The sequence below is a fragment of the Anopheles maculipalpis genome, chromosome 3RL, assembly GCF_943734695.1.
Source record: "Anopheles maculipalpis chromosome 3RL, idAnoMacuDA_375_x, whole genome shotgun sequence".
Taxonomy (NCBI): domain Eukaryota; kingdom Metazoa; phylum Arthropoda; class Insecta; order Diptera; family Culicidae; genus Anopheles; species Anopheles maculipalpis.
Window position 1 is genome coordinate 58,631,149 of NC_064872.1, and position 26,967 is coordinate 58,658,115.

The 26,967-nt window shown below is 42.1% G+C and overlaps 2 protein-coding genes across 2 annotated transcripts; one reads left to right on the plus strand and one right to left on the minus strand.

Annotated features, from left to right (window-relative positions):
• The first annotated feature begins 253 nt into the window (after positions 1-253).
• On the plus strand, positions 254-9,857 carry LOC126563577 (F-box/LRR-repeat protein 6). Its single transcript, XM_050220223.1, has 9 exons — positions 254-871; positions 7,643-7,918; positions 8,000-8,210; positions 8,281-8,450; positions 8,545-8,685; positions 8,818-8,985; positions 9,063-9,295; positions 9,389-9,523; positions 9,630-9,857. Exons 1-9 carry the CDS (start codon positions 254-256, stop codon positions 9,853-9,855), a joined length of 2,178 nt encoding a protein of 725 aa, XP_050076180.1. The 3' UTR covers positions 9,856-9,857.
• A 5,698-nt stretch (positions 9,858-15,555) lies between these two features.
• On the minus strand, positions 15,556-25,571 carry LOC126562980 (uncharacterized). Its single transcript, XM_050219587.1, has 3 exons — positions 25,432-25,571; positions 22,382-22,535; positions 15,556-15,918 (listed from the first exon to the last, which is right to left on the minus strand). The coding sequence occupies exons 1-3, from the start codon at positions 25,569-25,571 to the stop codon at positions 15,556-15,558; spliced, it is 657 nt and encodes a 218-aa protein (XP_050075544.1).
• Between the last annotated feature and the right edge of the window lie 1,396 nt (positions 25,572-26,967).

Below are 26,967 nucleotides of genomic sequence, written 5' to 3' on the forward strand. Positions count from 1 at the left end.
ACGACGAAGAAAAAAAACCACAAGCAAGATGTGCCGCTGGGTGCATCGACGGATGTGGTGGTGACTTGAGTGTGTGAACCGTACAAAATTCGGGGTTTTTTTCGGGTAAAAGTAAGATCGGAAGTGCACTACGTCTAATCCAGTAGACACTGAGTGTTTTGTCAGCTGGGAAAAAAGGCACAACGTTTTGTCTCTTTGTTATCTTGACATTTGTGTGTGTGTGTGTGCGTGTGTGTGTTTTAAAACTATAAGCATGGAAACACTGGCGGAAACGAGCCTTCCGGCAGGATTACGTCGTCCGGAACCTTCCTCCCTTATTCCTACCTCACCCGACGGTGAACAGTCTCCACAAAACAGTAATCCCGGCTCGATGCTGGCCAACATCATCGGTACTAGCCCGGGTGGTAGCAGCAGTGCGCACAACCTGCTCGAAGATCATTCACAGTCATCGCAGGACGATAGTGGCAGTATGGTCAGTCCCGTTCCCCATCCCGAGCCGGAGGAAACGATCGAAAACATTGAGAAAGAGCTAAGTGAATCGTGCGTAGATACGGACTCACAGCCGGCAATGGATACCGGTCACGGGAAGCAGAATACCTCCGTATCACAACGCACCAGTGCGGAACAGGGAGCAGCAGCAGCAGCAGCATCTACGTCCTCGCCGGCAACGTCGGCAGTCGGTGGGAAAGGTAATGCTAACGGGAAGACGTCGACGGTGGCGAGTGGAGGATCAGTGTCGAACGGTGGCAGCTTGCCGAAGGTGACACCGAGCGGTGGTAAACCGATGGCCATGCGTAACATGGACCGCAAGATGAGTAAGCCACGGAGGCGACCGAAACGCAAAGAAATGGTAGCCTTGTATCAAAGTGAGGTAAGTACTCGTTGATATGCCTTGAAGGATGTTACATGTACCTCTTGGAACGAGAGAAACATTTGGATGTCTCATTTCCCATTCAAAGACTAGCGTTCTGGTTTGGTTAAAATTATTGCCTTTGGACAGTAACTTTGAAGTCATATATCCCGGAATAGAATTAAAGTACTTCAAGATCTTGTACTCTTTACCAAGGATTTCCCTTCATTTTGTATCCTTCATCGGCCCAACATTTTCGAAGGCCGATGTGATATGATCTAGCCAAAATATATGGTAAACAATAGAAAGCCAAAATGGAATAAGTTCCTTAAGAATGCAGGCTTGTATGTCCTGGGAAAAGCACAGAAACGAGGCAGGTAATGAAGGATGTAAACAATTCAATGTCCCAAGGACAATAGTCTCCAATATTCGAAGTGTTCCTCTAAGTACGCCATTTGTCTCAAAGTTTAAAGTTTTCCAATTAATGCGTTTTATTCATCGCGCATTTTTCGGAGACTCAATTGATGACTCTTCAAGGATTATTTTATCCAGCTCAGATCCTTTTGCAGAGCAAGAATATTCAAGTAAAAATTGCCGATCCTTAAGTGTTGTTACGGGGTGGTCCTATAGCAGAAGCCATAGCGGGACCGCTGGGGTATAGAATCCAGTTTGGAGCGACGACTGGTCAATCTAATAGTCTAGCGAGACTTATTGAAACCAGGTAGTTTTAAAATTAGTCCTCACTACTGGGGAACTCCGGATGAGATTTCAATCCCGACTCTATGACCGCCCCACAACTGAATATTTTGTCTCTTGTATGCGTTTGTATCCTAATAAACGTTTGCCATGCTTTGGCTTTTCGTTGGGTTCGCTGGTCAGATCTTTGTGGTAGTATTGCACTATAATCTGGTGCCCCACGGGTCGGGTCCATGTCTACCGCATCGAGCGAGTGAAGAGGTCTTTAACCAGGTTTGCTGTACGCAAAGTTCTTGGTGGCCCTCGCTCTACCTGATTATCAGTACAGGTGTCAATTACTTGGATTCGAAACTCTTGAGACTCGCATCCGCCATTCACAGGCGCCGTCGTCGCTTCTGTGCTCAATCTCTTTTTATTTTCTCAACCGTACCTTCCGTATCCGTATGTTTGCCTAGCTCTGTTCTTAATATTGAGTTCGAATTAAGATTGTACGTTGAGCCAGTAGGCAGACATTACACAAGAATCATCACTTTTATTAGTTTTATGTGTACATTTTGCATTTGTATTCCATGTAAATTGATACCCTCGTCGATACACAAGTACATTAAGTATAAAACAGATTTAAACCAGTAGAAAATTTTTAGAATTGTTGACAATACGGCGGAGAGCCGTCATACTGAAATATAAATAAATAAAGAAAAGTCTTCAGGATGCAGAGGTGTCGAGATGAATTGTTGGAGTCATATCTGGAAAACTTTCAAGACTAAACAGGACAAATCCCGATAAAATTCAAATGTTTTTTCTCACATTCTTTTTTTGTTTGTTCTCTATTTGTGAACTGGCTTGCAAACCATTTCATCTCAGACTCCAGGATTCCAGATCCAATTGTAATCTTATCATTTTGTGTTGATTCGAATCCAGAAAAGAATCCTAAGATTATCGTTTAGTTTCGAAAAACTCTGAAATTATCCACTATTACTTTCCTTTATTGTGCAAGTACATTGTGCTTCTTAAGTTATCACAACCAACAAATGCAAACCGAACCTAGTATCCGTCATTCTCACACTCGACTGAATGTTCCACTGCACACGCTTTCTTAACGTCATCCCACCGATGTCCTTCCGGGCAGGTAAGCAACTCCACGCATCCCCAGCGACAACCGTAGTACTTGCTACAATCACGCGGATGTGCCCAATAGCTGGTCTCCTGCAGTCCAGTAATGATCGGGCAGTTGGGATGAATCTCCTGTTCCGGTTGAACGACGGCTGGTTTATCGCCCGATACTGCCGGAGAAGCGGCACCCGCGATAGAACAGTCCACATTTTGTGGATAGTCACACACGTTGATAGCGGTATTGAAGTGCAATCCGGCGGGACAAACAATCTCGAACGCGTTACCATGATCACACTGGTAGTACTTCGTACATTCCGTTTCGTGACGGAACATAACTGGATAGTATCCATTCTTGGCAGGACATTTGGGATGGTTGCGAATCATATGTTTCGATTCCTGACAGATGGCACAAGGAGGTGACGCACCACCGTGGCTACCTCCGCTGGAACCGGGAGAAGCAGTTGACGGATTCTGCACGGGACCGGAACAGTCCACATTGCGCGGATAATCGCAAACGTTTAGCCGTGTGTTGAAGTGCAGTCCCGCCGGACACTGGATCAGATAAGCCGTGCCATGATCACACTGGTAGAACTGCGAACAATCCTTGGCATTTCGGAACATCACCGGATAGTAACCGTTACTTCTTGGACAGTTTGCATGCCGGGGGATGGCTTGCTTAGCTTGTGCGCAGATATTGCACGACTTGTTTTGTCCGGAGCCGCTAGCTCTCGGGAACTCATAGTAATTATCGCTAGGCTGCACAACTCCAGCATCAACGCTAGTGCAGCGTACCCTTGTGGATGGCTCACAAACTTTGGTATCCTCGTTGAATGCTAGTCCCTCGGAGCACAAAAACTCGTAGGCCGTACCTCGGTTACACTCGTAGAACTTGCCGCAGTCGTTGTGATCGCGGAAGTATTTCGGAGGTCCGCTGCGTGAACCCGACTGAGCGCAGAGCGAATGAGACTGGATCTGGTGTCCGGAACGATAGCCACATTTGTTACACGATTCGCGAAGATCGGCACCGGACGTTAGGGTAGCTAACGCCAGCAGAAGTATTATGGACCAACCTGAGAAGAGACGAAGTATCATGAGAAAAGTCTTGTATCAGAGCTAAGCAAACAACAAGAATCACTCTTACCCGGCATCATCTTAGGATGTTCTGGACTAATGTTTGCTGGAGAATGTTTAGGTAGCAAGTGTTGTGTTTCGGAACAGGATCGTTTGTTATTTATACTGTGGTTCTTGTTACCGGTGCCACTTCCGACACGGTCAAGGTGACCTGTTTGCTTTGGTACTCTTAAAAGTTCGCTACCGGTATAGCACCTTCACGTGTGCGTTTAATATCGATTGCAGTCCTTTTGCAATCCGGGGCACGTGTTTCGGAGGGCTTTGATGCGCTAATCTCGCTCCTGTTGGCGGGGTCTAATAAAGGCCCATCTCCTGCCGGCGTGTGATGTGCTTTGGATTCAAGTGCCGGCCAGTTCATTCATATAAAAACTGCCACCGATCTGCTGGGAGCAATATAATTCGAAAGTCTGTATTAGAAACAGTTTATTCGGTCGTAGTCACACAGGAGCTCAGATCATGGATTGTAAGGACCCTTATTTCAAGCTTATTACCGTACAGTGACGAGTACAAATATTGATAGCCAATCCCTTTACATTAACAGCTGTATTGCCAGTACTTTTACTTCTGTCGTTGGGATGCATCCCTTCGCTTACGATGGCCAACAAGATGGAAAGCCGTGTTACTGCTCCAAACTGGCTATCGGTAGTACCCAACCACTGGATGTGCGCTGGCGAGAGTGCGCCCGTTTTCTTCGTCCACGACACGGATTGCACCCGGTACTACGAGTGTGTCTGCGAGGATGCGTACGAGTACGCTTGCGGGAAAGGATTACGCTTTAATGCTCAAACGTTGCGTTGCGATCAGTCGAGCCAGGTAGCTTGTCAGGGTGAACCGGCAGATCCATCCATTGCTCAACCCTCCGTTGGTGGGGATGATCCGGTTGAAGATTCGACCGCTGATCCACGCTGCCCATCGAAGGAAGTGAACAAATATTGGTCCGACGAGAGCAACTGTTCTAAGTACTATCAGTGTGTCCGTGGGCAGGTTGTGGAGTTGTCCTGTCCCGAATCGTTGGTGTGGGATAATGCAGCGAAGAAGTGTAATGCACCGAACCCGAACAAGTGTTGTGCGCCCGTACCAGCTGCACCAGTTTTGGAGGAGGAAGAATCTACCGGCCTGTGGGGTCGGATCACATCTTGGATGGGCTAAACATGAATTCGGTGTGATGCAATAAAAACAAGACTAAGTAATTAAATCGTCAATACTTTAAGGGATTTTTGAAATGCGACGGATAACGTTGGTGGTACGTTTCGTGTTTGGAAGCAAACAAGAAAATACTACTTGAACCAGTTAAACATACACTTGTCATTTTTTTATTATTTGCTTGCTCTTTATCCTCCTCCTGTGGTGAAGCTTATCTGCTTTACATTGTATGCAGTATAGTACTTGAGCGTGAGGACACTTTCTTGCAGCACAAACTGTATTAATCTTTTTAAACCACCACACAATTGGTTTGGTAGGCTGCACGCATAAACGATTACCGCACTGTTATCAGACTGTGGTAGATTATTTGCGTATTAGTTTCATTCTTCCGGCATATATTGCGAGGCTGTACAATTTAGCAAACAGAGCCATTCTTTTGTACACGAGTTTGAATGTTAAAAAGCATATAGAGACATTTTTTTATTTATTATTCCTTTTCCAATTTCCAAATTCGTTCTTCGTTGCCCCTCGCGTCTGATAACCCACAACGAAATTGATATCAGACTGGAATTTTGACCTGTAAAATATTATTGGAAGACATTGAGGAATATCAAATTCGAGCAATAAAGTGGTCAATAAAAATTAAAAAATAGTTATAAGTGTTAAGTTGAGAAGTTTAACGACAATTTCATGCTTTGCGATAATGAGTATGACATGTTTAGAATATGAACGATAAATACCATTTATAAACATTTGGGCATATATTTTAATCATTTATTAGCGTTCTATCTAGCAAAATTTTGAATTTAAATTAAATTCAAAAAAAGAATACTGTTAGGGTTTAAACTTCCAAAAAAATCCTTATATTCTAAATAATCAACACATAACTACGAAAGTACTCAGCAGTATCCATCATAGCAATTTCGACTGGTTGTCCGATCGATCACCGATGTCCATACATTCGGTGCCGGTGGGATAATTGGGCAGGCGCATTGTGAGTTCGCAAAAACGTCACACCGCTTCTGCAGATCGTTCCAGTATAAACCTTCCGGACATTTGAAGTACTGTACGCAGTTTTCCTGGCAACCCATGTACTTGGAACAGTCGGTACTGTGTGGATAGTAGTTCGGCTGTGCGGAACCCGATGGTGGACAGTTTGGATTCGACGTTGTTGTGCCACCCGAACCGGACGGTGTGGTAGAAGTTGTTTCGGTGGTTGGGTCAGGATATGGTGTACTTGCTTCTTGCGTTGTCGTTGTTGGACTGTTCGTAGTTGTGGTAAATGTTGGAGCTTCCGTCACTGGTGGTGCACTTGTAGTAGTAGTTGTAACTGGTGGATCATTTGTTGTTGTTGTAGGTACTTGCGTCGTAGTAGCAGTACTCGTTGTAGTAGGTTCTTGTGTTGTGGTAACAGTCGTTGTCGCTGGTGGAGCATTTGTTGTAGTGGTAGTTACTGGAGGAGCAGTTGTTGTAGTAGTAGTCAGTGGTGGAGCAACTGTTGTAGTAACTACTTGCGTTGTAGCAACAGTACTCGTTGTAGTAAATTCTTGCGTTGTGGTCACGGATGGACTACTCGTTGTTGTGGTAGGATTCGTTGGGGTAGGCGCTGTTTGACCATCACACTGTGCATTTGCAGGGAAATCGCAAACATTAATTTTGCTATTGAAATGCAATCCCGCCGGGCACTCAAATTCCCATGCATCCCTCCCTTTGCATTCGTAGAATCTGCTACAGTTCGTCGGATGCACAAAGTACACTGGGATGCCTGCCTGGGGATCGGTACAATTGGGATGGCTTGGAACTCTGTCGCCTGGTTCGGCCAGTATGCTGGCAACCAGAACAAATCCTAGTAGTACTGTATACTTCATTAGATTTGCTAAAGGAGAAAGTAAAAATAAACCACAATTGATCACTTTTCACCTTCTTCCACACACTTGATTAAGGGAAACAAACCTATCATGTTGTAGATCACTTTAACAATGTCACTATACACCCGATCACAGCGAACTGCGCACTGATACTGTAGCCGGTCGAAGAGAGCATAGATTTTTATAGTTCTATCGCCCCACACCGGTCATCAAATCTGTAACGATAGTATACCGTGTTCTCTCTATCTCGAGTGGCATGAACACATGCCATAAGTAATCAATGGTCAGGGTAATCTGGGTGAAGTTACTACCGCTTATCGACGGGGATTCCATCAGCACGACAAAAGGATATGCACTTCCCACTGAAACACGCAATGATATAATGTCGCATCTGTTCACACAAAAGATTTGTGAGTTTGGCCGGTTGCGTTACGCGTCCAGGGAACCTCGATGCGTCTTATCGTTTGCGTTCCTAATCGATTGATCAATTGACTTTGACCACTTGACGGTAGTAAACGAAAGACCTAAGTTTGTTAGGATAGTGAGCTATTGTTTTATGATGGTAGGATGACGGAGATTTTTTGTTTCTGCTGAAGTGTCTGCAGCTAGGGAGTAACGTGATGCATCTAATCCTATTACGTTTCTGCCCATTCTGACATCACAAACGATTGTTGCAGTTCGTCATCCTCCATCTGTTCCGTTTCCGTTTAGGAATGTTTTGCACCATAACCTTCTCATCACAAGTACCTGCTTGTGTGTGATACATTGTGTGGTGTTGAAAAGCTTTACACGATTGCAAGATGAGTAATAGTATTTTCTTTCTTCTCCCATTCTTCCACAGATAAGTGACAACAAAATCGGCATTAAGCTGTGTATAAAGAAAGCATCTGATGCAATAGTACAACCAAAGAAACCGATCCGCAAGCGTGCCCGCAAACCGAAGAGCCTTAACGAGGATAGCTCGGACGAGACGTCACCGGAAAAGCGAAAACGGCCGATTGAGAAGCCACGGAAAACGAACAACAACACCGAGAAGCGAAGTGCAGAGGAGGAGTACAAGCCACCGAAAGATCAGAGCGTTTGGGCGAACGGAATACCCGAATCGTTGTTGTATACGGTAAGGAACCGGATGAGCTAGACAACAAAGTATGATGTCTTTTAATACTTATTTTTTAACGACTATTCTAAACACGTGTAGATCTTCAAAAATGTCGTCCAGGACGAGGGCTGCTTACCTACGCTGATTCGCCTGTCGAGTGTTTGCTCGAGCTGGTACAAAATGTCACAGAACACATCACTCTGGCGTACCGTCGATCTTGGCACGTGGACAAAGGATCGGTTTAAAACAGAGCCCCGGCTAAAATGGTTTATCGAGAATCGGCTTAAGCAAGCGACCGAATTGGGATTGGGTAAGGGGTGACCGTTCACGGTTTACTGCGTGTTATTTTCAACATATCTTGTCCACTGTCTCATTCACAGCAAACTGGAAGGTAACGAATGTGCAATGCGTGCTGGACAAGCTACTGGAGGCGGCGCCCGGTCTGACCAGCATCACACTTTCTGGCTGGAAAGCGCTCTCCTCCGATAATTTGCTGTTTCTGGTACAAAACTTTAAACACCTGCACAGTCTCGATCTCAGCTCGATCAATGTAAGATTTTTTTCTAGAATGCTTCCGAAAAACTAGAATGGGCTTAGCAGCCGCTCATTTCTTTCCCCTCTTGCTTTGCATCTTCCCATTTCAGGCTGAAGTTAACGCCAATAAAACGGCCGTCGGCCAATCGTCCTTGTGCAATGCCATAACGGAAATAGGAAGCAGGCTTACTCATCTATATTTGGCCCACAATCGGCTCAGCGGTATTCCGCAAATTGTGAAAGCACTATCGGTAAGTGTGTCAAGTGTTTAGTTATCGTGTGTGTGCTCGCTGAAAGTATTTGAAGGCTTTTAAGATTGTCCCCTCGAGTACTTCTTATTATGTTGTATTTGATTGTTTTTGTACGCCCCCCCACTATTTTAGACACACTGTCCAAATCTTGTGCTACTGGATCTGTCCAACGTGAACACGGTTGCCATGTCGCACGGGATACTGCATATCGAGCAGCTGCAGCACGGCTGCCAGAAGCTGAAGGTACTCCGGATAACGAACTCACACATCAACCTTAGCACGGCATCGTTACAGGAGCAGGTACGTTTTCTTTCTGCCATACCCATTAAAGAGTTAAATGAGTTTATCGATGAATTATCCCTTTACTCGTCCCCCAGATGGAATCACCCGGTTTCCCCGAATTAGAAGAGCTTTCCGTCGCCTCACTCGCGGACGAAGCACGTCTCTTTAATGACGAGTTTCTGCAGCGCATCCTTAAAACCAGTACAAAGCTAACGCTACTAGACGTGCGTGGTTGTGCCCGGCTAACGCACGACAGTCTCATCCGGTTGCCGACATGGGATTTGAAGCATCTCTTCCTATCCGGCTGCTCGATCAACCGAGACATGGGGTAGGCAATGAATAAATTTGGACAAATTTTTGACTAAATTTGACTTATCGATTACCCGTTTTGCTTTTTCTATCATCCCGCTCACACGACCAGTGCTGGCCTGGAACTGATTGCATCGAAATGGGCGCACAGTTTGATCGAGTTCGATCTTGCCTGGGCTAGCGCTACCAAACCGCTGGACGATGCACTGAAAGCCCTCGCGGACAAGGGCTCGGAATCGCCATTGAAGTGAGTTGGTGTTACCGAGCGACTCTTCGCACGGCTTTCGTATTTGTGGTACGGCAGGAAGAAAAAAAAATCGCTACTAAAACATATATGTTCGCATCCTTCGCAGGTACCTCAACCTCTGCGGATCATCGGTTTCATTGGAAGCGGTAAAGGAGGTACTAGCCAACTGTCCACACATTAACGCCATCAATCTCGCGTCGTGCCGAGGGTTGCCGCGCGGTGTGAAGCGATTACTACAGGGCGCACAGGAAATTGCGGAACTGCGAGAAAACTTGGGCGTCACGTTAAAGGGAGCACCCTCACAATCTTCCTCCTCTCCAAGAGACACCTAAGCGTCCTTTTTATTCCCCATATGATTCACCTTCACGGCGTGAGAGGGTCGTCCTTTGTAAGTGTTGGTGAATGCGTGTACAGCACATGCTACTTCTTCTAGTAAAACAAATGTGCGTGATAGTGACGAATGGTGGACGGGAAACACAACCAGTGTGTTTGCGGATTTAACACATTAACCAAACTTCCCCCTACCCAGTTGATGTGGCATTAGGGTAGAGAGAATGGCAGCGCATCAAGAAGCAGCAGCAAGAGTACTTTAGTACTAGCAGCAATAGTAATAGTTCCCCAGTTTCCCCAGTTATCCATCGTTTCCGGTGGACAACCTCATTGTTGGCATTTTTTTAAGTAACATAGAGCAGCATGTTCGGGGGAACAAATGCGCGTGCATTATTTGTTTCTAATTGGTTCGTTTTTTGTCAGCGAATATTTGCACGCTGTTATGAATAGGTGCAATAAGTGTCCGATTATTTTATTATTATTTTGTAATAGTTGCTTTTCGTTATCGTGTTTCTGCTAAAATGTGGTTCAGTACGAAGAGAAAAACAGAAACATATTGACGCATCATCCTCTAAACTAGCCAAACACAAGCAAACGTTACAAACCTCTGCTAGCTTTATCGCACCTACCACAAAACAGATGTACCTTTGTTTTTTTTTTAAATACGCAGTACCTTTTTCGGGCCTTTTTCTGATGTTTTTTTTTTTTTTTGGTAATTCCAAATCTATATTTTTTACAAAATTTTTACCGCTCAAAACGATCTCAATCGACGTCTCATTTAATTGTTTGATTGTTGTGTGTGTTTTTTTAATCGTTTTAACTGCGCAATCTGTGTTATACACACTAGGCTTTTATGTACACAAGGCACGAAAAAAAAAAGAATTCTAAACTACATAGAAACAAACAGCAGTTGTAGATGTAACAAAGAAAACAATGCCACACAGATATCGGGAGCGCTAGATGGAATCATAGCTGGATCTATTGCCTATTTCGTTCCTTCATCCAGTGTGCATTTTAACACAGCAGAGATTTGTCCGCCGAATGAATTCCTCTTATCCGCAGCGAAAAACTACCAAATGGTTCGAATGTTATGCGGCGATCAATCCCCTTCACGAAGTGTTCTCATTCGCTATCTATTTTCCGGTATGCTATCCTACGATCTCTTATCTAAATTCCATCCGTCTATTCTTTTCTTCGAAAATACTTTTAAGAATCTCTGTACATAATCTTGACACATTGTTTTATTTCGTAATTATTTTTTGTTATAAAATTTTCTAGTTTTTATTAAGTGTGTACTACAGTGAAATCTCCTTTACATTTATACCGTAAGGATTGCTGGTAGTAGCTTGTATCTGCTGATAAAACAAAGAAAATAGCAGCGCAGCTCTGATTTTGCAATCATAAAAATGGGAGTTTTGTATGAAAATATGCCTAAAATCGGCAGAATTTCTTCGCCAAATCGGAGTTGCGCTGTTAGTCGCTCTTATTCTATGCTGGCTGTTATAGCCATTGATCGACAAGTTCAGCTTCTACTTGCCGGTATAGAGCTGTAACTTATGCATTAAAAAGCGACAAAATATTCTGTTTTTTTCTTGTGAAAACCTATCAGTTGTCCATTTTAACTTGTTGAGACATGAGAGCTCTATCAGTTTATTTCAAAAGTTCTGGCGAATGCAGTGAAAGGATTTCGTTCTATGTTTTCTTCGTATCACCTTCGAAATCTGGACCTTTAAAAAATCAATCATTACTGTGGCAGACTACGTGTCGGCTGGATATGATCTATCGGCCCGGATAATATGGAGGCGGCTCGGTGATGTAGACGACAGCGGCGCCGGTCTGCAAACGTCAGAACCGGGGTTCAAATCCCATCCAGACCGTCTCCCCGTGGTGAGCACTGACTAACCAACTACGTCGTATTGGAAGTGTAGAAAACACAGATAAAAAAAAGTTTATAATTAGTTAGGAACGCTATTTTAGTGGAGCGAACCAAAAAATTAGTTTGATTTATTTTCTGGTTTTCTAGCGGTACTAATGCCGCTCACGCGTTGTTCAGCCCTTTTATGAACCTACTTCTCGTCCTGGTCCTTCACTCACCGCGGAACTCAGTTATCCCGACCGCGAAGCTTTCTTCCGACAACTTCGTAAATACGAATTAACTTCCGACAATGACAGCAGCGGTCGGTGTAAACACCGCTTGTTTACAACAGGAAGTATAGTAAGCCATTAAATGGCCGGCGTGATCTGAGAGGTTGTTAAGCCAAGAAGAAGAATATCTTCTTCTTGGCGACTGGAGGGAAAGGCAAAGTTGCAACTTCATTCCATGCGTTGAGCCGCAAGTTCCGAGCGACTACTCAAACGGTAAAGAAGTATTTACAGCAGATGAATATTCATATGCGAAAGCGCAAGTCCATCTCAGCTGTGTCAGAGAAACCACGGGGATAATTCGAAAGCAACGGATCAGCGTACTTGTTAAAAAAAATATTTAGAAACGTACGTGGACGGCAACGATTGGCAAAGCAAACGCTACTTTTCCTCTCCGACGAAGGAAAACACGAGTAATGTTGTGGGCCAGAATCAGTGATAAATGGGATTTTGGGTCCCGTCCTCTTTTCGTCGGGACTTACAATAACAGGCGAGATCTGTAGTTTCTTCCAGAAATTGCCACCTTGCTTAAGAAGCACTGACAGCAGCGATGACGATTGGGTTTTTTGGCCGGAATAAAGGAAAAGCATGGTCATTGCAGTGGTGCCCAAGCATGCCAACTCCCCGGCAGCTAACGCGTCTTAGCTCCTTCTAATTGAAAATTTATGGGCCAGACGGGGAGGATTAGGTGAATATATTTAAACAATTTCGTGGCCAAAAACGTGGGCGAATTGGTCAAAAAAGCCTCATGGGAACTAAAAAACAAGTTCGAATAAACTTTTTTGGACACGTCCCTGTATTTGTATTTGAAAAAAGTCGCCTTTTTAATGCACATCTTTTAGCATCTTTTAAATCATTTAGCTTTAAGAAACAAAATAAAAAGGATTCATCGTTACATTATCAATCGTTTGGAGGTTCAATCTAAAGGAGATTTTACTGCATTTAACATTTCCCTCTTCCTTGGAATGCTTCATGTACGAATGATTAGTACAAACGATCTAAATTGTTTATTCTAAACCTAACCATTCCTGAACAACTGGTGCCAATAAGAAGCTGTAAGCCATTTTTATTTTCCCAAAAGCACAATTACCGATAATCGGATGTGTTATTTTATGTCGAAATTATTCATACACTTCGTGAAGGGATTTAATCGTTTGAGAGGAAACTAGCTTTTAAGTAACACAATGTTGCAATATATTTTCCCCTTGAGAGCGTAGTTATTGCCTCACAAACGCTGCACATGCGCATCTGGTTTCGTTAGGCTTGCCTATATTAGTTAACATAATTCCCGTGCAAGTCGTGGGTCGTTTTTAAGGAAATCGTTTTCTAAAGAACATTTAAACAAAAACTGGATCCTCCTCTGAATCGAAACGGAGGAGAAGATTAGGGGGACAAAGAGTTCACCACATTGAATCTGGCCGTACCGAATCAAAAGTTGCTCAGAATCGGGTTAAAATATAGGTGAGCTTTAGTCCTGGCAAAAATGATTAAAAATTTGCTTATGTTGGTATCTCAATGGTTGACCAATGATAACATGTCTTTAAGAACAAAACCTTCCTACGTTTCGTTACAGAGCTGCTCTCATTTTATTATTACTTAAATGCTACTACTACTACTACTACTACTAATCACCTGTCTTAAAGTTCAAAAACTCACCGCCAGGGGAGCTCTGCAATAACAAATATCTCGAGCACGGTCAGTTTCCCTGTGGTGCGCTCTTTCGAGGGCATAAGAGCAAAACGTTGTTATTACAAAGTGATTGTAGTATTCATCATCAGCAAAGCAAGTGGGCACAAAATGATCAAAAAGGTTTTGTGTAGCATATAGAAACAAAGGAAGAAGGTATAGAAATAGTAAAACGTAAAACAAAACAAAAAAACCGTGTAAAAAGCGATCGTAAGCAGTTACACAGAACCAGCAAATTTATATCGACTTTTCCAAGCAGGAGGGTGCAGAGCAAAGGGTACGAACTGCGCACGCAAAAATGAACACACCATAAAGCAAAGGTAAGGCAGCCAAACGGTGAAGAAAGCAGCGTAAAGGGTGCGTGCGTGCATATTTTCGTACGGAATCCCACCATGATTCAACAAATGGCTCCAAAAGGCCATCCCCGACGGCAAAATGTGCGATACAAAATGACAAAATACGTAGGAAAAAACCAAGTCTAGCGTGTAGTTAAAACTTTTCAACTTCGTTCCCTTCCGAAAAAATCCTTTTTTTCCCTCCCCCTCTCCCCTACCCGCAATACCCATTTTTCGACCGGAGTCAACGTTTTACAAAACAAGGTTCGCACTCCGATGTCGTTAACGTTGTAATTTATTTTGTTGGCCGCAGGTAGCTGCGGCAGATAATTCTAACTACTAAGTAGCCCGTAAGTGCTTAAAAGCTAAGCGAATACAAACAAACAAACAAAAATAATGATGAGGATCAAGATTTTCTTTGTTGGTAGTGTGTTTCTTGTTGCAGAAAATGAAAACAAACAAAAAGGGAAGAAAATAACAAAATAAAAGGAAGAAATTGATAGGCAAGTTGTGAACAAAAAGGGATATAAAACGTAAAACACATTGGCAAGTACTTGAAGTAAGAAGGCAAAAAAGAAGGGGACAGAGAAAATGAATGAAGAAATTATTAAAAACAAAGAAATGTCTCCCACAAAGCACGCGCGTGTGTTCAAATAAAAGCAAACATTCAAACATTGACACAAACGTTGTCGATGCGCAAATGAATCACGAAAGGTAAAAACATACACACATGTTATGAGGGGAGAAATCAGAATTAAACAAATACAAATTATTTTCTACAAGCCAACAGCAACATGCATGCATGTGTCCCCGATGTGCAAAAAACCAGCAAATGTGTAAGCAAACGAAACAATTCCCACTTGTAAAGTGCGTGTGCGTGTGTTTGATAGCAGTTCGAATAGAAAGAGAAGCAACAAAAGTAAGAGTGGAAAAAATTGGAAAGCGTTAAAACGGAAAAAAGATGGCGATGAAAATTATATTATTATTACTATTATTATTATTATGATAATTATTAGTATAGTTTTCGTTTAGACTTATTGGAAAAAAATATATTATTGAATAAATGTGTTTTATACAAAGCGAACCCACGAATGAGGAACCGAGAAATGCGAGCAGAAAATGAACTCGTTCCAATCTGTGATGACTCAAAAACGGAATGCCAATAAGAAAACAAAAAACCATTTTTTATTTTGTACTTAATTTAAAAACCTTTTATTTGTCCTTTAATCGTTTTGCATTCCAAGCGTAACAGTGCTTGTTCTAAAAAAAATATCAAAACGATAAACGCTTGTTTTTCTCCCCTCCTTACTGTCACACACTCCGTCTTTCAGTATTTTCACTCGAACGGCGATCGGCGGATTTGTTGCGATCGCCGCCAAAACGGTATCAATAAATATGCACACTGTCTGTCTGTCTGTCACGGTTGACAATTAATTAAAAAGAAACCAAAGAAAAAAAAAGAAGGCAGTCGATGGAATTGAATCGTTGGTTTGCTTTTCCAAGCTCCCAAAGCAGCACCGCATACCGAACCGATGTGTCCTAGATGCGCAGGTTTGGATTGCTGTACTTGACGTACTTTAGCAGTGCATCGTTCTCTTCACACACCCACGGCTTCACATGGTGGCAGGCGACATCGTGCCAGTGGACACCGTCATCGTAGAAGTTGTTCAGGATGGCCAAACAGTTTTCGGACGCACCGCCCTGGATCAGTTCACGGTTGTCTGGCTGAGGTTTGCCGATGCCGCCACCCTCCGACCAATCGTTCTGGTTGCGCACTGTTGTTGGGGCGAGCTTCTGGAGCTCGGCCGTCCAGAACCAGCCGTTGATGTTCGTGGGTTGCAGGTCGGGACGGTCGCATCCCTTAAAGTCGCACAGTCGGCCACTGGTCCAGATGTACTTTTGCTGTTGGATCGAGGGAACAGAACATGTAAGGTGATTAGGTTTATCTTGATATTGGAGATGTCCTTTGACGGTCAGAGTACATAAAATTGAGCCTTATTTAGATTAAAGTGTCACGTGTCATTATTGCTTTGTGAAAGCATGAACAAGGTAAAGAAGGATCACTGGTTTCGAGAATAGGTTCACTCAATATTTGTTTTTTTTTTGGGATCAACAGTTACTTAGGTAACGCTTCTCTGTACAATTATTCGACAAAGTACACTAATTTTGTGCTTCTAGAAGAATTGATAGAAGAAATCTTTCTGGATCCTAGTCGTTGGAATAATTTTGGACTTCTTCTTCTTGGCTTAACGACCTCTAAAGTCATGCCGGCCATCGAAAATGGCTTCGTGGCTCTTCGATGGCACGTAGTTGGATAGTTAAGTCCTCACTACGGGGAGAAGGTCCGGATGTGATTTGAACCCCGGTCCTGCCGTTTGAAGACCTTCGCCGTTGTCGCCTATGCCACCGGGCCACCCCAACTTTTGGACTACAAAACCTACATTCCTTGTAACCAGTTCAACGTATAATTTCATATAAGAGACAATGGTACCGTATAGCTACTAGCTAGCCCAAAATAGTATTCCTCGAGTGAGGGACGGTAGGACCATTGTTATTGAGTTTCAAGCGCCTCTTATTCTCCAAATATATTAAGTTCTGAAACAAACCCAACGGATGTTCCAGGTATCATTATACACTAGATAGTACAATAAAGTGGCTCAGGACTCCTAAGAGATGCTTAAGGATCTAAGGAAGGAGACTCAGAAAACAAAAGCTCTAGCCATCGTTAGTGGCTCAACATACCTACTTGAATTAAAAACTCAATACAAATAACAATCATGCACTACGATAATTAAGGTAAGGGCTAGGGATTAAAGAGAGGACCGTAGTGTGGAACGGAAAATAAGAGGAGTAAGATGGAAAACAAACAGGTGACACAGAGAGTTGAAAGAGGACAACGCACGGAGCGGAGGATCATTGCGTCCTACTGAGGTACGACGTCTGGAGCTGGATCTTCAAACGACAGGACCGGGGTTCAAATCCCATCCGGACCATAATCCCCCCGTAGTGAGGATTAATTGTCCAACTACTTAGTATCGGCAAGTCTAGTAAGCCATTCGATGGCCGGCGTGACCTTGAGTCATGAAGAAGAAAGATACGAAGGGGGTACGAATGGGAACATAAAAAAGGGATTGAGCAGAGTAGTAACGGAGAGTACCAGGTCCTTGGCAATAGAGATGGCTAATCTCAAAAGTTTCGAGTCCACACGGTTGACACAAAGATTCATAGTGAGGCAGAGTGAAAGTGGGTCCACCAAAAACTCGGCAGGCAGCAAACCTGGTGAACGACCTCTGCACTCGCTCGATGCGATCAATATTTACTCGAGCCGAGAGTCACCAGATTACAGGAGGACCAGGGAACGGAAGATCGCTTCCAAACACAATTGATTCGAGAAATCTCGGGTTGTGTGTCTTATAGTGCCAAGGGTTCTTACCCAGCCTATAAAACGATAACTGGTATCGGCCATGGATCCTATCAATGCGATCAGAGAGATAACCGTAGGCCTGTAAATTCCTATAAACGATCGCGAGTTAAGAAGACTCTCTCAGACTTCTCTGCAGCTTTAACGCTTGTGCAGAGGTATTGAATCGCTACGAGAAGTACATAACAGAAAATATTATGACATTAAGCTGTGCAAACTATTTAAAATTAATTCCTTCCTTCCAACCGTTGCGCCAATAATAATCTCTTTATCCCTCCCAACGGCGTGCTTACGTTCGAGCAATATCGGTAGCATTTTAGCTTTATTGTTGCCCAAGCTGTAATTAACTCACCGGCAAACTGCTCACAACGCCCTTGCGAATTGTTAGGGTTGGACACTAATCTTTCCCATTACCATTACATTACACTTCTCGCTCAACTGGCTGCAATGCCGGCATTGGTACATCATCAACCATTAAACAAAAAGAAATCATCTCCACTCCTTTCGGAACTTGCCCGTGCATTGGGTACCACCCCTCGTTTTTTTTTTTTTTTTTTTTTTTTGGTTGTTGTCATTAAACTTAACCGATCATTCCCTGGCCTAGTCGAACCGGAGCCGCACCTTACTCTGCACTCATCTTCTCTGTTCGGCCATTAATCCAGTTGGACAACGACACCGGTGGTACCGGGTACGTGGCCGCATCTGCCCGAACCGAATGAAAAGGAAAGTTTTTCCACAGTGCCACGAGGTGCGGTGCCACACCACCCTCCCACTCGTTCGTCATAACAAGCTGCATGATTTTCATGAGCTCATAATTATCATCTCGCTTGCCCGGTTGGCTTAGTGGTTGCGTCACGACTCTCGCTGCCGGTCGGTCGGTTGGTCGGTCAGTCAGTCAGATTGAAGATTTCACAACCAGTACGTGTGTGTGTGTGTTTCCGCACTGGCATGGCCTGGATTTAGTGCCATCCCCAGCTGTGGAATGTGCGTTTTATTGATATGCGCCGTTTCCACTCCCATAAGGTGTTTTTCTTCAAACAAAAAAAAAAAAGCATCAACCCTGTGACGTTTCGGGTGGCCTACCGGGGGAAGTTCTCTGATGGGCTTTCGGAGTCGATTGTGATCGATCGGTGCGAAAGCAAATAGAGGAGACTTCGAAGTATAAACAAACCCTTCTGCGTAGACGATCGAGTGTCTGAAGAGTGCTTATCCACATTGTAAGCTGAATGTGGCAGCAAAAAGGCGTACAATGGCAGCAAAAAGGAAGGAATTTAACGTAATGGATGATGAGAGAGAGCAAGTGTGCTGCGTGTGAAAATGGATGAATGAATAATAGGCAGGTTGGCTTGCCTTTTCACTTCTTTATCTCTGTGTTATGGATTGCTGATTGCTGCTGTTGGTGATGAAATGTGTTAAAAGTTTGCAGTAAAATCAGCTAAGTTACTTGCAAAACATGCAACTCGCTTTTATTTTTAATCATTTTTATGAAATTTATAATAAGCATGAATGTTTCTTTTAAAATGTGCGTAGAACAGTGCGTAACAGAAAAAAAACATCGAGCACTTGAAATAAAAATTAAAGCGGAAAATATTTTTGAACCTTATGATCAGTTTAAAAATCTTTCAAAAATACAGATTGCTTAAAAGATTGACGGAGACATGCCGTCATACTTAATAATAAATAAAATTCTAAATATAGTATTGAATGATATTCCTAAAATTCATGTTTGTACTGCTCTTATCAGATAGGTTTTTCTTCTTGGCTTAACGACCCTAAGATCACGACGGCCGTCGAATGGCTTACTAGACTTGCCGATAGCACGTAGTTGGATACTTTGTGCCCCACTACGAGGGGACGGTTCAGTCGTGTGAAGACGGCCGCCCCTAGATATCTATGTATATTCAATTTTGCGATTTTTAAAGTTACATAAGAAATTTTAAACAAATCGCAAGGCCTTGCAGGGAAATTATACGGGACACCCTAACCGTTCTTGGAAATTTTTCTCTATGATCATAATCCGTAACGCATAGAATCTATGTGACCAGACCATTACTGTACAACAAAACATCGGGAATCAATTTTTCTAATGTTTAAATTTAAATAAATTTAGGTTCATATTTAAAAAAAAAAATGAATAAAAAACCTCGTGGCATTCCATTGTCCATTTCAACAGGCCAGGCAACTGTAATCTAACTGTTATTTCTAAGAATAATCAGAAGAAATTAAATTGAGTTAAATGTATTAAAAATGAATCATTAACATCCTGTTCTTTGATAAGAAAAATAACGTCAAACTCGACTATATCGTGCCATTTGGTGGTGTCACGATTTTCGTTTAAGGTACTGTATTTATATCACAACACAGTTTGATTTGTTTTATCTTTATCTTTTATCAATAAAATCAAAAGTTTATGTTAGGCACAGTAATTCAACCTAAACAGCTTTAATCATTCCATTTTTTCATTAAAATTTTAGTAAGACGACTAACCATTGTATAGTTTAATCAATTTTTTTAACCACATTTTTACAACCCAATTTTTTTTAACAAAACGCAAAATTTTAAACAAAAATTATTTGCGTATTTTGAGCTTTAAAATGCTTATGTTAAATGAGATGTCAGTTAAAAAAAATATAGTAGAAAGCTATAATAAGATCATTTTTAATTTAATACAAAATTAAATTAGTTTTAGTTTAACCGTGATGGAGATAAAAGATAATCCAGGAATTCGAACGACCATTAGTAATGAAATTAGAGAAAAGAAAAATAAAACACTGGACTACAGAACAGAACAATTTACTTTTAGTTAGAGTAGTTGAAAGAAAACTCTGAAATTGAAATGACCGTTTGAAAATATTGGGTAAAAGGCAAAATAAATAAAACACAGAACAATAAGCTAATTGATGAAAAGACATTTAAAAGAAAATAAGAACGTTCTTGAGGTATAAACATCTCATAATAAAAAACATAAAAATATCTAAAGCATAATTATTTGATACGTAAAACATGCTTTACTTTCTATCCACTGCTAGGCGGAAACACAGCAAACAAACCGTTCGGAAGTGAACAGCAGTTTGTAAAAAAAAAAACAAAAGTGAAAACCAAAAGCAGCAATCAAATAACTAGCCCGATTACGTCAAGCCCGGACAACGCCATGAATAAACGATTGGCTTGTCAGAGACAATTTTGATACAAAGCACAGTTGTTCCCGGCCATGAATATTCAGTTGGTAGACAGAAAGAAATAAAGCTCCACTTGTCATAATTTACTGACCAAATCACCCACTCCACAAACCTCCTCCCAAACACCGGGAATCGATTTTTGAATGCCGGAATTCGCACAACATCTACCCTCCCCCAATCGGCTCTCGGCCGCCAGAGACCCAGAGACAAAAAAAAGAAACTAAATCGAAAATCATGTCTCCCAGTCGCAGGGAATCTGCCCCCGCCTTATTGAACCGGTTTAAGGGAAAGTGGCCATCACGACGACGTCGGGGCTTTGCTCTGCTGGCTGTTGTCATCGAAGTTATGATAATGCTGGTTTCGAAGATGATGAGGTCAAAAATTACACAGTCCTTGTTTCGGTCCTCGAGGGTGTGCGAGAATTTCGTGGCCACTTTCACTGTCAGGTCTTCCGGTGGCTTCCTTTATCGTAATTCATACGCAGACGTGAGTTAAACGAAAATCGTTTCTCATTAAATCGCTTCACTAACGAAGCAATAATCCCGAAACAGAGAGCGGAAGGTGTTACCAATAAACGGAGGACATGGGATGAAGCGGGGGGCAAACAAATTTATTATCCTTTCGGTTTCTCACTACGCACCGGGGCGTGTTGGAGTGTGGAGACCGTCGAGTGCATCACATTGCAGTTCCGTTTTTCCCCCTGTAATGCCCTGGGCAGGGACAAATAAAGACAAAAAGTGAAAGCCAACCCGCTAAAGCGAAGATGACCTTCCCCAACACACGCACCTAAACGCCATAGCGACGCTGTGTGCGGCGCACATTGTTGTTTGTCGAGGCAACAGCAATGGCGATGCACCGTGGTCCATCCATTGAATGCATACCGATGTGTGACATCATCGGCGAAGGAGGTCTTTCGTGCTGCCGGGCACAGAATGCAGATGAGCTTGCAGACGAGTGTGTGCGTACAAATGGGGCGTACAGTTCCGGCAGTGGCAGGCTTTTAAGGGAAATGGGAACCAATTTGCTTTGCGACAGAAGCGGCATGCATTACTTAATTTTTGAGGTGGTAAAAAATATTTCCAAAAGTCCTACTTTGCCGATACGACTTCATTGATTGGGACGCATAAGGTAAAAGTAGGACATTTGTTCAACATATGATCTTTATATTTATTACTAATGGAGCTAGAAAAATGGTCGCAAAAAAATGGAGCAGACGGCTTTTATTGCAGATTTTCCTTGCCAAACTGCTCCTCACAAACCTATGCTAATGAGCCAGCGACGCAACACGCGTCTGCCATCGTATCGATAACAAATGTTACTAGCTTAAAGAGCACCAGACGGACAGACGGTCAGACGGCGTCTGTTTTGTTTTTTCTCCGCGTTATGCAATCCCGCAAAGTTGCCGATAATGTACGCAACCAAACCCTCCAGCATTGCGATGCAAATGCTTCTCTTCATGTGCACATGCACGCCAGATAACATCGGACAGCCGATGATCAGATCGCTTCCGGAGATGTGCAAAAACAAAAACATCTCAAGTGGTGCCATCAAGCACACCGATCGGATCATGCAATCTGCATCAAAATGTCAGCCATCAGACGGACAGAACCGGGAACACAATGGCGGGCACCCGTGATGTGCCACGATTTATCGATACCCCCCCCCCCCCCCCCCCCACTCCACCGAACGAGCAAGGCCAAGGGCCAGCAAACCGACACTACCTTCCTCTTCCGGGTGCAGAACCGGCATCGATCGATAAACTTACCCGCCCTTCCACGATTCTCTGCTTGATCCACTCATTTTCCGGGCTCGTCTCCACCGACACACTGTCCATGCAGCGCTGGCGGCAGAAATTTCTCGCGTCCAGCCAATCCTTCTCCACGCCCCGTAGTGCTGGATCGCGCCACGAGAAGAAGTAACTGCAAAAACGAGAAAATTGGTTTAATAAAAAAAAAAGCTCCATCCAGAGATGATACAATCGATTGAATTTTTGAGGTCAGAAATGAGAAGAAAACTGGAGGAAGGGGTTGAGGGGGCTGGTGGAATAAATTGAGCATTTAATCATTGTGAATAAAATTAATTTTGACAAGAGTCACTTTCTACACTGGGTGGGGAATTAATTTATTTCTGGGATGAGAAAGAGCGTAATGAAATTTATGTTTCGAGCATCAAAATACCATTTAACCAAATTTTTATTGTGTTGTTTTTTTCTGTTTTCTGTTAAAAAACACGAACAAGTTTTGTTCAAAAGAAGTTACCTCTAGTAACATAAAAAAAGGTTTAAATAAATTTAAGGCTTTGTTCAATTCACTATTTTTACATACAAACATCGGTATTAGATTAATTTAATTTATTGGCAATACGGCGGTAAGCCGTCATACTAAAAAAAAAATATTTTTAGAAAAGTATGCCCAGGATAAGGCAAATACTAAGGAGGAAATGCCTTATCATTATGTTGATATAATTTAGTCATCACAACCGGTGTTGACAATACGGCATTGGGCCGTCATAATAATTTAAAAAGGACAATAATTTAAAAACAGCAATCAAATACAAACTAACATTTTACATTATTTGTAACAATGCTATATAAATTTAAATATTCAAACTATATCAGTTCTAAGCAAAATACACCAAAAATGTAACTTTAATACTTGTTGCTGGAATATTACCATTTATATACAGTGACGGACAATAATATAAGAACTCTTTTAAGTCCGCCCAAAACTCAAAACAATCTATCTTTTTTTGTTAGCACGCTTAAACAATCTTAGAATTAAAAAATGCAAAGAAGGTATGTCCAAAACTATGAAAAATGGTTTGAATTAGAAATTTTAAAAGGACTGATAATCGATGTAATGAGTTATCCTATGTCAGAAACGTGTGTCTAAAATTTTGAACTAAATTTTACACAAAAATCGAATAAGATTCGTTAAAAATTCACAATCTCAGTTTTGCGTAATGTACAAAAGCAGTTGGTCTTATAGTATTGTCCGTCACTGTCACTGTATATTGCTTGGCACTCCAAAGTCTTTAGGTATACATATATTTTTCATTTTTTAAGAGATTTTATATAGTTTTACCATCAGTGAAGCTTAGTTACCCTCCGTAGAAATTTATTTGTTTATTTTCAAAACAATTTAGAAAAAATATTTTAACGTTTTTAATTTGAGAGCAAATAAATTTAAAAAGAGAATCAAATAATAAGCAATTTTACACCATTTCATTAATAATAAATTGGACAAACAAAGAATTATAAAAATAAAGAGAAAACAAAAATAAAATGATTTAAAATTCCAGCGCTCAACTATCAAAATAACTAAAAAATGCAATCGAATAATTTATAAAGCTTTATAATACAACTTTACTACCAGAAGAAGATGTATGATAAAATGTTTTTTAAATATTCATATTATTCATCATTCGATCTTCTTCGATCGTAAATTGATAAAAGCAAACTCCATCCAAGGCCTAAGCTTTCCTCCAAAAGCATTTTATGATTTGTGTTGCTTTGAAGAAAAGTAAATTTTATATAATTATTGAAAGCTATCTATTTTGATAGCTCGATATGCCGTCGCCTACACTTGATGGAACTCTACCATTGATTATAGGGTTCCGTATTTACCTTCACTGTTTACCCACAACATAACACACCACAACCCTTCGAAACTAACCCCCTTAGGCATACGATTCATCAACTTTGCTTAAATGTCAATAAACCCATCCCGAACCGCAGTTCGTTCCTGCTCTGGCTCTTACACAACGCAACACAACACACAGAGTCCGAGAACTGAGAAGTTTGTTAGGGTGGCCCTGCTCATAAACCCCTCGCTTGAGCTAACAACACCCCATTACCCTTTTCCTCACCGTTCAGCATCCCGTAGAAAAAAGGGTGTTTAGGTGACTTAACATGTTGTACAACGGCACAACGGTGTGGTCTCCCGATTATCATATCTTCTTCCTCGCTGGCATTGAACTTGCTTGCCACACGCAGGGTAACGCAAACGGGTTCTAGGCCGACACTTGCCCGTATGCGGGAGAAAGTAGCTCAAGAATCTGATGGCATCATCGTTCGAGAATGCTTGGCAGGGACAATATACGATCCACGGGATGTTTGAGAGATCGATACAACTTTTTTCTCACAATCATGTGTGAGATAATGGCAGACATTTTACGTAAAAAAAAGTCATACTGCATTGTTTCTCACATAAAGCTTCTCGAGTGACATTTGGCGAGTGGCAAAAACAATCAGATAACAATCAGATTCAAAACAACATTACCTCCCATCATCATCATCGCAAAAAAAAAAAAAAAACAAGCTTGCAGTATCACCACCACCAAAGCTCGTGAAGTTAAAGACGTGAAAAACGTGCAATTAAGTGAGTGAAAATGGAAAACAAAACAAGTTCTCTCACGCTTGGGCAAAAACAAACTTCCCATTCTGTGGGTGCGATCGTAACGAAATTCTCACGATGGAAGTGCGGTTCGGGTTGTTACCGTTTCGATCACTTTTCACTCGCGTTGCAATCACTGGAAGTGTTGGAGAGAAAAAAAAGCCTTTCCAACATACTCTTACCGCATAATGACGCGCGGCAAGGAACGCATTGCGCAAGCGGGAAGGAAATTCATTGCAGAGGACCCCGTCCAAAATGGTGCAATGCTTATGCACTTTAACGTGGCAACGAAACAACACCAAAAACTGATTCGAATAAATCCTGCACACCGGAGGAACACTTTCTCCTGGCGAGACTTGGCGAGGCGAGGTTCGTCGCTTTGCCAAGTCTTTTGTTTTTTCGACCGTTGCTTGTTGCTTACCCTTTGCCGTCCGGGGCACGTTCGTGAATGATGCGGCTAGCACACAGAGCTGGGTTCGGTGCATCGAGTGTTCTGCCATTGGGGAACTGGGCGGCCGTAAGGCCGACGAGGGCTACGGCTATCAGTACGAACTGCTTCATCGTGTGGTGATGGTGAGATATTTGGTTCTGGGAAATTCTTTCTTCTCCTTCTGTGTTTCCGGCACCAACGTATAAAACGAGAACCAAAAAGAGCGAAAAGATGAGGATTTAATCAACGAAATCATTAACCACACAAGCACACAAGCACTGCGTATGAATTGTTTCTCTTTAATTAAATTTTTGAGAAAAAAAAATCCACTCTTTTTTAAATGCTACAAAACAAAAGATTCACATCACATGCTACACAATCACACAATGATAAGAAAATGCACAGCTTGTCTACCTTCAACTTGTTCAACTTCACAACGTACCTTCCACCTGGCTGCACGATCCAGCGCAAACTGAGCTGAAAATCCCCCGCAAACCTTTATTTATAGAGAAGAATCGTACGTCCGTCGGAGGTAAGCGACGAACCTGGCCGCACCGCCCAAGCGATCGGAAGAGGAGGGAGAACTAAAGGAAGCCACACACGGACGGCACTTGCCGGAGTGGTCCGGAATAAGATGCGATGTACATCGTACACGAAAGACAATGGCAGTGAAGACGACTCAGCAACTAAACCAGACAGAGTCTGTTGTTTTGATTCGGCTTTCCCGGGTGTATGTTGTTTCCAGCGACCCATTGAACAGGTTCGTTTGTTGTGCTGCTTTTTCATGTTTTTTTCTAAAAATTTGTGGAGCTATCGGATAAGCAATTATTATTTTAATGAGTAGCGTTTTAGTAAAGCCGTTTGTGACACATTAGCTATGATCGATACGATCACACACGATCATCCCCTGCTCAACTCATACCATCATTTGATAAGCAAATTTAACGCTTTTTTGCAAGAGAAACTTTGCCCAAAACACAAAAAAAAACAATCTCACCAAACCATGCAAAGCCGAAAGAAAAATCGGTAAAGTAATGGCTCAGCATAAAATAAATGACATCCCGTCGTTTAGCTGGCGCTTTGCGGCAAATGATGCGAATAAACGCAGGCTCGTGACTCCTCGCTAAAATGGGGCGTGGGTCTGTTGGCGCGATATGCATACGGCGGGTGAATTTTCACATTTTATTAGACGTTCAATTAACACGCGTACATTTCACACATTTTGCCAGGGTGTTGTTTCCGTTGAAAGTAAAAGTTGCAAAGCGGAACCACAACTACATCGTTGATATGGAGAAGTGTGTTTGAAAGATTTGTAACAGATTTTTTTTTAAAGTTCCAAAATTTTATACAAAGCAACAGAAAATTGGATACAAACAAAATTAGATAGAGCCAAAGTGATAAAAGATTCAAGGAAAAGTAAACAAAACAAAAAAAACTCGTAATTTCATTTCAAAACTCATAAAACAATTACTATAATTTGAGTTGACAACAAAATACTATGAAACAAAAGAACTATTATTGGAAAAA

What these genes read in the sequence shown, in the direction of transcription:
- LOC126563577 (XM_050220223.1), top strand. Translation starts at nt 254, where the DNA reads ATGGAAACACTGGCGGAAACGAGCCTTCCGGCAGGATTACGTCGTCCG. An exon ending in TCGATCTCAGCTCGATCAAT is followed by an intron (nt 8,451 to 8,544) that starts GTAAGATTTTTT and finishes TTCCCATTTCAG; the next exon opens with GCTGAAGTTAACGCCAATAA. An exon ending in TCGATCAACCGAGACATGGG is followed by an intron (nt 9,296 to 9,388) that starts GTAGGCAATGAA and finishes TCACACGACCAG; the next exon opens with TGCTGGCCTGGAACTGATTG.
- LOC126562980 (XM_050219587.1), bottom strand. Translation starts at nt 25,571, where the DNA reads ATGAAGCAGTTCGTACTGATAGCCGTAGCCCTCGTCGGCCTTACGGCC. An exon ending in CGTGCCCCGGACGGCAAAGG is followed by an intron (nt 22,536 to 25,431) that starts GTAAGCAACAAG and finishes TCGTTTTTGCAG; the next exon opens with TTACTTCTTCTCGTGGCGCG. An exon ending in AGAGAATCGTGGAAGGGCGG is followed by an intron (nt 15,919 to 22,381) that starts GTAAGTTTATCG and finishes TCGATCCAACAG; the next exon opens with CAAAAGTACATCTGGACCAG.